Source organism: Sinocyclocheilus grahami, unplaced genomic scaffold (genome assembly GCF_001515645.1).
Source record: "Sinocyclocheilus grahami isolate Dianchi unplaced genomic scaffold, SAMN03320097.WGS_v1.1 scaffold38.1, whole genome shotgun sequence".
NCBI classification, from domain to species: domain Eukaryota; kingdom Metazoa; phylum Chordata; class Actinopteri; order Cypriniformes; family Cyprinidae; genus Sinocyclocheilus; species Sinocyclocheilus grahami.
In genome coordinates, this window is record NW_015505217.1 from 2,402,173 (window position 1) to 2,414,576 (window position 12,404).

The 12,404-nt window shown below is 36.8% G+C and overlaps 1 protein-coding gene across 3 annotated transcripts in view; it reads right to left on the reverse strand.

Annotated features, from left to right (window-relative positions):
• Positions 1–11,122, reverse strand: part of zcchc14 (zinc finger, CCHC domain containing 14) — a 29,385-nt gene extending 18,263 nt beyond the window's left edge. For all 3 annotated transcript variants that reach the window (XM_016267492.1, XM_016267493.1, XM_016267491.1), the window contains exons 1-2: positions 9,789–11,122; positions 4,187–4,313 (exon numbers count right to left, since the gene is read on the reverse strand). In XM_016267492.1, coding sequence (XP_016122978.1) covers positions 4,187–4,313; positions 9,789–10,448 — 787 coding nt within the window. In that variant the 5' untranslated portion in view covers positions 10,449–11,122. The remainder of the gene's footprint in view (positions 1–4,186; positions 4,314–9,788) is intronic.
• Between the last annotated feature and the right edge of the window lie 1,282 nt (positions 11,123–12,404).

Below are 12,404 nucleotides of genomic sequence, written 5' to 3' on the forward strand. Positions count from 1 at the left end.
TACATACATACATACATATATATATATATATATACACATTATATATATATATATATATACACATTATATATATATATATATATATATATATATATATATATATATAGGGACAGGTTATTTAACATGTTAATTAGATTAATTATGAAAAATAACGTGGTAAAATTATTAACACATTTAATGTACTTGCCCCGCCCCAGACCTATGTGGGTCATCTGACATTACATACAGTTGATTGATGACAAATATGAGGCAGAGCAACAACTCACTGTACACTCTAAAAAATGCTGGGTTGTTTTAACCCAACTTTGGGTCAAATATGGTCTAACCCAACTTTTGGGTTAAAAATTTAATGTAAAAATTTAACCCAACGGTTGGGTTAGTCCATATTTGACCCAAAGTTGGGTTGAAACAACCCAGCATGTTTTAGAGTGTATGATGGAGCCTAGAGAACGTAATTAGAATGTCCCTAAAATTCAAGATATGGGGCAAAAATGCCCCTGTTTGAGTTTTTATATCAAATTGACATCATATAGTTAAGTAATATCACACAAGCAATAGGCTAACTGCAATATCACATGAGTGCAAATGTGATACCGATCTTATACAACAGTTCAGTAAGAAGTTAATATTGTGTTATTTTAGACACAACGTTGTCTGTCTTGCTCAATTTCGCCAACGAAAATATAAAGACAAAGCAGAAGTGTTCGTCTCCGAGCAACACACGGCGGCATTTCATTTTTAATGCACGGTAGGGATGGGCGTATCGATCCTAAGTATCGATATATCGATACTGACGCGAGTATCGAAAGTATCGATACTCAAACTAAAAATATCGATACTAAGGTGTGTTTTATTTACATTTTAAACACGAATTTCAACCATTTTAAATTAAACCGTTTTCATTTAAATGAACAGCTGTCTATTAATCTTTAGTTTAGAACATGGATTTGTTTATATATTGGAATTTAAAAAATAATAACGCCACTTCTAAAATAACAACCAAGTGTATTTTTCTTTGAAAAATGTAAAAGGTGTAGAAATACAGTATGCTTATTATACAGGAATAAAACTCTGAAATAAACAGAGAATGTGCATGACACTCTAAAATGTACGTCTTTCTGATAAACGAGCAGTTTGTGGACTCCTTAGTGTGTGAATGTGACATCTGGTGCTATTGCTGCCTGAGCCAACAGCAAGACAAAACAGGACCAAAAATACAGACTTACGCTCACAACAGAGTGTAACTCAAGAAATGACAGCACACACATCCCGAGCAAAACTTGTGTGGACATGTGAGTCTGGGTAAGATACAGTAGGTTGTCTCTAATGTTCTCCTCAGGATTAAAATAGAAAACTACACAGTCTTTCACTTACACACAAACCAAGAAATACACTCTGGAAAAGTGCCTGGCCAAGATTTTCCGTCAAACTCTCTCATGTTCCACTAGTTGAGAATGCAAACTCTGGGGACTCATATAAACCCTGTATTTACAGTCTGTCCACTATAAGACACAGAGTTCACACAGAGTGTAACTGCAAAAATATCATAACTAAAGCTAAAAAACCCATTAAACCTGATAAGCAGCGAGGATCAATCTTCAACCGGATATGAAACACATAATGACCGGATTTTATGTTGAATGCAGTTTGATTTTAATGAAAACAGAAAAACATACTGCCTTTCAGATTAGATGTTAAAACACTGGAATCGAATCAGGTTCATGCTTAAAAAAATGTATTTAGTACAACAGCACTCTTGCTTGTGTGATATTGCATATTTAGTCTTTGTAGATCTGTGTGTGGGTATCGATTTAATCCAGTTTGTGCACCTGATACAATTTTAGACCCATTGTTTCATGTGAAGGATGCTGCACTTGGCAAAACAAAATCCCACACTTGATTTCTGCCAAAAGCCTCACCTAGGGGTTGCCTGAAATCACTGAGCAAGTATTCAAGACAACGTGCAAACCAAAAATACGTTAAGGACAACACGTTTAGTAATTATGATTGATGCATTACACCTTGGTTTATGGTTCTAAAATGAATGTGGCTTTGTTTTAGACAAAAGAATTTGGCTATAAACCATTTTGTCTAAACTTTTCAACAACACAGTTTTTGTTGCATTGAAAATGTGGTTTTCCCCCTCTCATCTTCCCACATTCTGTAATTTTATATGCTAAACACTAAAATCAAATCCTTGTCTAAACTTTTCAACAACACAGTTTTTGTTGCATTGAAAATGTTTGCAGGCCACCTGGGCAAAATTTCATATTTCATGTGGTTTTCCCCCTCTCATCTTCCCACATTCTGTAATTTTATATGCTAAACACTAAAATCAAATCCCTATATGCCATATGTTATTGTTAACTAAAAATAAAAGTATTATGAATAATTTGCAGTAATTTAAATAAAGCTAAAATAAAATCTAAAAAATAATTTAAAAAAACTGAAAATTAGAAATACTGCACTAAAATAAATGAACTGAAATTAATTCAAAATTACTCAAATAAGTTCAAAATTACTAAAAAAGTAAATTAAAATAAAAAAACAAATAGAAAAGGCTATTTTGAAATAAATTTATAAGATACAAAAAATGACAAACGCACATAGCAAAATTACTAAAAATTTAAATGAAATCTGAAAACAAAAATAACATAAGTGGTACGTTATCCTTATATGCTATATGTTATTGTTAACTGAAACTAAAAGTATTATAAACAATTCAGTAATTTAAATAAATCTGTAATAAAATATAAAAAATAATCTTTTAAAAATAAAAAAATTAGAAATATTGCACTGAAATAAATGAACTGAATTAAAATTACTAAAATATGTTTGAAATTACAAAAAAAAAAAAATTTGAAAATAACAAACTAAAAGAATGATAAAAACACATAGCAAAATTACTAGAAATTAAAATGAAAACAGAAAAATAACAGCAAGTTTTCACTCATGGTTGTTCTTGGATGGTCAGCCAAAAACACACTTCCAACACTTTAAAGGGGTCATAGGATGCTACATGCACTTTTGCAAGTTGTTTGAACTGAAATGTGTGTTGGCAGTGTGTGTACACAACCACCCTATAATGATAAAAATCCACCCAGTGTTTTTATTTAATCTTGTTAAATCATTTCCCCTTTGTCAAATCAAGCCGATTACAGATGCCTGTCTGTGTGACGTCACACAGACCCAGGTCCTCTCACGATTGTTGATTGACACTAGCGTATTACCTTAGACCCGCCCTGAGTGAGCTGTCATCAGTCCGCCATTGTTTCACCGCCGGAGCAGATGTAGACAAGAATGTCTCCTAAGCGATTGAGGTGTTCTGTTGTTGGATGTAATAATGAACATGGCAGTTGTCATTTACTCCCGACATCTGAGCCGCTGAAGATGCAGTGGATTACCTTTGTATTTGAAGGGAATGCGCCCCTGATCTACCTAAATGCGTTTATGTTCGCACAAATCATTCGGGATCCAGCCTCACCTACAGAAGTGAGTATAAGGTTCTTTTATGAATCTTTGCAAATCGCCTTTCCAAATAACGTGCTAGTTAGCAAGTTCCGCGGCTAAAGTAAATCATGAGAACGGCTCGTCACCCCATGGAAGAGAGGGGCGGGGTGAGCAGAGCTCATTAGCATTTAAAAGAACATGGACTAAAACGGCTTGCTGAAAACAAAGCTGATTTTGACAAGGTAAAAAGGGTATTTTTTTTACACTACCATTGAGAAATTTTAACCAAAGTATGTTATAGACTTTTCATTAAGACCCTAAAGAATCATATCAACTTTCAATGGAAAATGGGCATCCGATGACCCCTTCAAGTAAAAAATTAGCTAGATCTATTGGATCCTGGGGCCTGTTTCATAAAACAAGTTTACCAAAAAAGCCAGGCTTATTTCAGTTAGTCTGACTTATTTTGAACCAAATCAGCTGACAATAAGTCAGACTAACTGAAATAAACCTGGCTTATTTGGTAAACTTGTTTTATGAAACATGCCCCTGGATTACCACCTAAAACTAATCTCTTTCTGCAAGCTAACTGTCACTCTGATTCATTTATCCTCCTCTGGTCATTAGAATGTGTCTTTTTTTGCCAAGTTCTAGCATTAAGACTATAGGATAACTGACCCTGTTTTGCAAATAACATCACAGAGTGTGTTTGTGGAGCCAAAGTTGTGGAACTCACCTTTGCTAGGTTTTCCGACATGCACTTTGAGTGGCATTTCCTGGCACAAGAGGGATTGACTTGGCAGCATGACCTCAGGACCCAAGCCTTCATCTGTCTGTCCTCCTGTGACCTCCCGTTGCACATTCTGGAAAAAGAGGTCAAAGGTCAAACATAGGTTAGAATTGAATGTGGACAAGTGTATTGTCCAGTCACAGTTGTCACACTTGGACAGATAAATCTTATTTAATTTAATCTGACAGCACATCAGCCTGCTTTTTTTAGCTCACTACATATGTATTCTATTGGTTAAAGGCCCTATCACACCAAGGGCAATAACTATAAAGATAACTATATTAGCTTCCACACCAGCGGACAATATCGTATGTTTATTCTAAGTGCACGCTCGTCTGCCGCTATAAATTCTTGAGCTTGTTATAGCAGGCTTGATTCTGATTGGCTGTCAATATTTTTATCGTTCATCAGCTGGAAAAAATCGTTCTGAAAATGATTCCAGCAATATAGTTTCTCTGTGCCTTTATTTTTATAACGGTGGTGTGGACTCTGCTATTCTTTAATATTGAGAACGATTTTTAGAACTATATCTTTATCTTTATAGTGATCGTCCTCGGTGTGAACAGGCCTTTATTCTGTATTTACATAACTATAATAGCAGTTACTTGCAAAAAGGATACACATGGTTTGCGCCGACCACAATGTGCTGTGAATTACTGGCTGAAGAGAGCATGATTCAATATCGAGAGACATTTAGAAACTCTTCAACACTTCAAATTAAAAAGATAAGCTTATTGAGTTTTTAAAAGAACCTACATCTGAACAGAAACATTTAATTTCTAAAAGGTAAAAAAGAGAGAGATAAAAGAATACAATTTAATTAAAATACACAAATAATAGCATATAATTAAATAAAATATAAAAATAAAGAGATTTTAAAAACTAAATGCATAAACAAATAAATACATTTTAATTATGAGATGTAAAATCACTCTTTGAGATACAAATTTGCAATTAAGATCAACTAAATCACAATTGCAAGATGTGTCACATGTAAATTCACAATTACGAGAAATTGCGATTGTTATATAAAACTTATTTTTTTACACTTAAGTAGAAGCAAGCTTACATACACATTACAACAAATCAAAAAAGTTTGGACTAAGAACAGGCACTCTGTGTATCACTAAACAGTTGTGTTACTGTGTTTGGTAACATCTTGATGCTCAATGAAACAAAACAACTGTCTCAGACTTGCATAAAAATGAGTCATGAACTTCCTGGTAATAGATGAGTGCTCTACAATTAGTCATCCTGGTCAACTTAGTGCACATGTGTCTTACATTATGTAATTTTTTATCACTTTAGAGTAGCACATCTAAGAATTAAATAACATATAAATGCAAATATGTTTGACCTTTTAGCTGTGATTCATCAGATAATCAGATTACAAACCAAAAAAAACCCCATTCTGATCGGCAGACTCAATAGTTAAATACTTCAGCTCCTTTTTGCTCTGAGGTTACATCTTCCAGCTTGCTAAAACAGAGTAGGAGCAAAAAAGGCCAGTACCACATATGTGAAGCGCAGCAGCTAGTAAAAGTCAGCTCTGAAACCAATTAGGACTGTCGTACAGTCCACCGCTGCCACATCCACATCCCACGCTGCCAAATCTCTGTTCCTCTCTTCCTCTCTTTGAAAAACATGCCCTTCTGTTGAAGACTCAGCTGAAGTGTGGCTCATAACACAAAGGAAATAAGTCCTCGGAAAAGTACAGCTGGGTAAATCCATTCTTAGCAGACAAAGAAGAGCAAGATGAGAAAAGCGAATCAACCGCATTTCAATAACATATAAATGCAAATATGTTTGACCTTTTAGCTGTGATTCATCAGATAATCAGATTACAAACCAAAAAAAAACCCATTCTGATCGGCAGACTCAATAGTTAAATACTTCAGCTCCTTTTTGCTCTGAGGTTACATCTTCCAGCTTGCTAAAACAGAGTAGGAGCAAAAAAGGCCGGTACCACATATGTGAAGCGCAGCAGCTAGTAAAAGTCAGCTCTGAAACCAATTAGGACTGTCGTACAGTCCACCGCTGCCACATCCACATCCCACGCTGCCAAATCTCTGTTCCTCTCTTCCTCTCTTTGAAAAACATGCCCTTCTGTTGAAGACTCAGCTGAAGTGTGGCTCATAACACAAAGGAAATAAGTCCTCGGAAAAGTACAGCTGGGTAAATCCATTCTTAGCAGACAAAGAAGAGCAAGATGAGAAAAGCGAATCAACCGCATTTTTAAGCACTGAATAGCTGTTTTTGTGTCAGCTCAAAGTCAGTGTGATATGGTCTTCATTTTACTTTCACAATCTGATATACAGTACTATAATTTAGGGCAAAATACAACAGTCAATGGGGGGAAATGTAGGAAGGGACTTGATTTTATCCATCAGGAATTGGCTGGATCTTGAAACATAGCTGTTGAATTTAAGAACATATTTAGCTGGTTGTAAAAAAAAAATAATAATAATAATAATATGTTTATGAAGGTAAACAGCCTTATGGTAGACCTGGACTTTCATAGTGTGTAAAAAAAATACTATGTAAGTCAATAGCACCCAAATAACTGTTTGGTTACCAACATTCTTCCAAATATATTTTTTGTGTTCAAAAGAAGAAAGAAACTGTTCCAAAGGTTTGGAACAGCTTGAGGGAGAGTAAATGATGACAGAATTAACTTTTTTGAGTGAACTATACTTTTAAACTACAGTGCAATCGATTAAGCGCACTGTACTTCTACCCCTCACAGCCTCATTTTTATTCCTGTCAAACTTTAAATATGATGCCTATTGGTGCCTCTGCTTTAAAAGTGGAAAGTGCTCAAATTTTAAGCAGCGCTATCTGAAATTTAATTCAAACAATTGTTAGCGATTAGAATCACAAAGATTGAAAGCATCACAAAAAGTATGCTTGAGACAAAATAGCATGTGTTTTTGTTGATGTTCAGACTAGTGTAAAGGGCCAACTGCCTCTTGAACAAGCGAGTAGTTGGAGCTTCCTGATGAATCACAGGAGAGTTACACAGAGGGCTGATTTAAGCATTGAGAAATGTGCTGAGCTTCAGTTCATGAAAGCCAGAATCAACAAATCACTAAATAGAACCGCCTTCTCTGCCTTCACAGGGTACTTTCCCACTACACCCAAGCACACGTTTCGGCAGCATGTGTGAATGTTATGAGTCCATGTCTGTACAGATAATACCATGGAGTACAATTGAGATTTACATCTGACAACACAAGGAATCAGCAATAAAAGATTCAACATACATCATGAAGTGTTTTTTCGCATTTCACCAACTTTCTGCATTTTGGCGCAGTTGTGTTTTGGATTGTACACAGACAAAGATTTCTGCCTGGATTACACTTTATGTTTTAACTGCACAACAATCCTTTATGGTAGTAATTACAGAAATTGATATCAGGTCACCTCAAATCCCTCTAATCACAGTAATTGCTAAATCATGGTTACCAAAAAAAAATGCATACACTAACCATTTCTGAAGGATTATGTGACACTAAAGAATGGAGTAATGACTGCTGAAAATTCAGCTTTGACATTCCAATAATAATTTACAGTTTAAAATATATTCAAATACAAAGCAGTTCTTATAAATTGCAATAATATTTCACAATATTTCTGTTATTATTGTATTTTTAATCAAATAAATACAGCCTTGGTGAGAATAACAGCCTTCTTTCAAAAACTTTTTAAAAACATAAGGTATTGTAGATAGCTAGTAAGGGCGCTTTTCCATAGATTTGGGTTAGGTCTTTAGGGTTTCCAATTAGGTTCCATACCCAAATTGATAAAGAGCATATTTTCTAGTTTTGTCTATCAAACCTCAATACAAATTACGAAGGAAAGTGGTGTGGTTCCTTTCTTTGCGGCATATTCCTGCATATGTCACGAACAAGAAGACAAAATGCAAGAAAATGTCACACATACTAGTTTTGTGGAGTGGATTGAATGACACCAGCTAAGAGCAAATAAATAGATATTACATAGCAGCTGTGCAATGCAATACTCTTCAGAACTGTGTGTGCATCGTGTCAGCACATATAATGTCATTTTGACATCTATTTATTCTAGAACTGCTGCATAATATCATATTCTACAATGAAAGGGTAAGAACAAATGTCTTGCTGCTTCTGTCACTGTTTTCAAAGCACGTTTGTTGACTCACCAAGCTGACATTTTTGAGTTACAACATAATTATACATTTGCAATATTACATTACACACTGGGTTTATTATTATTATTATTAAACAAGTGCAAGTGTGAATCTTATGTCACAGTAAAGGCATTGATTTGTTGAGATAACTCCTGAACCCCCAGGAGAGTATGAAACAGATTCAAAAAGATAGTAAACACTCCTCGGTTGTGAATCGTGTGACTTCTCATGAATTGCTTGTCTGTGCCAGATGACCCCAGTTTATTATTGTTGCTCCTGGTGCTCCCCATAGATACTGTTGAATAAATCAGCTCTGACCTGTGTATCTTGGGGTGTATGGCCTAGTGTTTAAAGATCTATGAACCGTCAGCATTGCTGAACTGAGACACTTAACCCCGGATTGCACTGCAGGGACAGTCCATGCTGCTTTGGATAAAAGTGTCTGTCCCAGTTGGCGCCAATAGCCTCATGGTTAATGCACGGACATACAGTGCAACTGTGCTCTCAGCGACCCGAGTTCGAATCCCGTCCTTTGCCGATCCCACTCCCCTCTCTCTCTCTCCACCCAATGCTTTCCTGTCTGCTCTATACTGTCCTGTCCGAATAAAGGCATAAAAATATAAGTTTCTGTCCTGTAAGAAATTAGTTTTAGACTACATTTTACTAAATTAACCACACTAACATTATTCAGCATACATTCACAAACTTTGTTTCCAACCTTAAAGGGATGTTTTTTTCCCTCACTATTAGTAATTATTTAGTAACATTCATCTTGTTCCAAGTCTTTGACTTTATTTTAGAAATTTAGATAAACATCCAACTAACATAAATCAGGAAAAAAAATCCATGAACAATATGTTTTTAAGAGAACATTCCTAAAGACCAGATAACTCTGAACGAAAGTCCCATTAACATTTCAACATCTTAATGAGAACCTTCAAGAACATTAGCCAAAGTTCTGAGAACAATCGCAGTGATAACTGAGAACCAACCACTTTGAAGTTGTGATAAAACAGAAGTAGTGGCAGATCTTTTTCCGTATTCATATATCCAAATGTAACAGATATTGAAAAAGAAACAATGCAGCACAGGAAATTGGTTCTACACTTCCATTGTTGATTGGATTTTGCGATGTGGGCGTTGCACACAAAAGAGAAGACAGATTAACATTAGGGGCAGGGTTTAAGTGGAATAAATGACTGGAGAAGACGAAGACCTACACATGTCACCAGAGAGAGGGTTGACATCTTCACCAGAAGATCCAGTAATCATTATTTTGATTCAACATAACGAGATCAAAATTTAAAAAAGAACATGGATGAAATATAAAACTGCATTTAGAAAATAGTGAATTTCATTCCGATTTTAAATGCTTCTCACCTTGCAGCATGGACATCCGACCTGGCAGGAGCTGAAGGTGGATGCTGTGATGTAGGAAGAGAAGGTTGGGGTCGCGCTCACGTTTGGGAGCGCAGCAGCGCTGGCTCCGCCCCCGTGTGACGTCGACGGCGCCTCACCAACTGTCACCTGAAGGATCTCCTGGATCTGTGTCAACTCTTGCCTCAGCACCTGCTTTTGATGAAAACTAAAGGCGGGATGGTTCGAAGCCATGGTGAAGAGGAGCAAAAACTGCTCTCCCGTCTGGCCATCGTTAAGCTGAAGTCCGTAGTTATTAATGATGGTGTCTATGTGAGTGAGGGTCCGAAACAAAACTCCCGCCGCTACGCGGTTGTCCGAGCTGAGGAGCGCGAGAGAGACGAGCAGCTTGCTCCTCACGACCTCATCCGTGATGTTGGTCAGGTTGGCGAGGTCAGCTGGGTTGTTGGCTTTGATTTCTGCATCCCTCAGAGAGTGGTAGTCTTTTCGCGCAAGGTCTTCCAAACATGAGCCGAGGAAGCGCAGCTCAATGGGAACGCAGAGGTCCAAAATGCCGCAGAGAAACTCAGTCCTCTGCGCCGAACTCAACGCGGAGAACCAGCGGTAAACCTCCTCTCTCTGAACAAAGCATCTGTTCTCAACCATCTTAGACAGCACTAACATGCATCAGATATTAAAAACAAAGTTCATACAGCAGTGATTAATGGCCTTTATAAACTTAAAAAACTTCCAAATCAATCACTGACGTAAACATCCATGAACTTATAAGCAGTGGCGAGTTTGAGCGTCTCAGAACCCCTAAAAGAAGACATACTACATAGTTTCCTTCGCGTTTTATATGCCTGCGATTGCATTATCTCGTCAAAGCCTATTAGGATATTGAAGAAACAAATTGTGTTTACTGTAATCCCAGACGCGCGGCGGCGCAGCCCCTCTGCGCCCGCCTGTGTCTCTCCTTTTTCGGCCAGCCCCCCTGCGTGATCCCCACGTCAGCCAGTTATTCAATAGACTCCAGGACACATTATAAAAAAAGTACATTTCTTTCAGATCTTCTAGTATCCATTAGACCGATTTGTCCAGATGAAACTATCGCAATTCCCGTACACGCGCAAAGGAAACGTCGTCGGGTAATAAACATTTTGAGTGGAAAACTCCCCGATTTTAACAGTTTGACTGGTCGAATGGATGTCAATATAACCGTATATTCCTTCGTCGGACGCTGCAGTAACGTTTTTTATGTTTTTGAAAAAAACGTGACACTTTATCCGCTGCTTTATTTGCATTCACGCGAGTGAATTAATCAAAGGTTTCGCTGCCTATCATTATCCTGTTGTGAAGTCGAGTAAGGCAAACTGAGTGTAGTTCACTATCCCGAACTTCACGCAAACCCCGCCCACGGTTGAATTTTATTGGATGAACAGCTTGTCAGTAATCATATTCTGCGCTGTGATTGGTCAAATCGACATTCATCGCCTGCAGTCATATTTGATGTGGACCGTAAAATATTGTATGATTTAAAGCGATAGGGAACATTAACTTAACATACGCTCGTAAATGAATTTTAAACTTGAGGTAAATTTATTTAAATTGATAAAATAGTATGAATTATTACTCTTGTGGTGGTAGTAGCCTACAGGAAACCCCCTTTTGACGTTTGCCTTTGGCTGTAGGCAAATATTGGAAACCTCTGGTTTTGTCATTTTCTTACGTCAACTTTCCCAAAGATGGTGCCAATTGTCCCATCAGGAATCAAGTCTTCTAAATATTCTCACCCAATCTAACGGATTCATATTTTCTCAAATAATTTCCTCTTTGTCATATTTGTCTGGAAAATACCATTACCTGCATCATTTACATATTGAACATGCAGTTGTTGATCTTAAAGGGTTAGTTCACCCCAAAATGAAAATTCGGTCATTAATTACTCACCCTCATGTCGTTCCAAACCTGTAAGACCTTTGTTCATCTTCGGAACACAAATTAAGATATTTTTGATGAAATGTGAGAGCAAATAGACTGCAACGCAACTGTAATATTCCCAGGTCCAGAAACGTAGTAAGGACATCGGTAAAACAGTCCATGTGACATCAGTGGCTCAACTTAAGTTTTGCGAAGCCATGGGAATACTTTTTGAGCGCAAAGAAAATAAAAATAACAATTTATTTCAAAGTTCTTCTCCCCCGAGTTACGTCTTCCGCCATGAACTATCCCTTTAATCGCTGACAAACGATATGATGCATTTTAGACAATGTATTGCAGATTTCCCAGCATTTTTGTTCTTGTGTATTAGGTATTATAAACCAAATGAACATTACTTTTACTGCATTTAGTATTAAGCTAGGTACATGTTAATTTCTACTGATTACTTTTAAAGGGGTCATATGATGCTATTTCAATTTTTTCTTTCTCTTTGGAGTGTTACAAGCTCTTGGTGCATAAAGAATATCTGTAAAGTTGCAAAGACTAAAGTCTCAAATCCAAAGAGATATTCTTTATAAAAGTTAAGAGTCAACCACGCATACCTAAAACGGCTCGTTCTAACACGCCCCCACATGTCTACGTCATGATGTGGGAAGATTTGCATAACGCCGCCCAAATGTTCACACAAAGAAAGAAGGC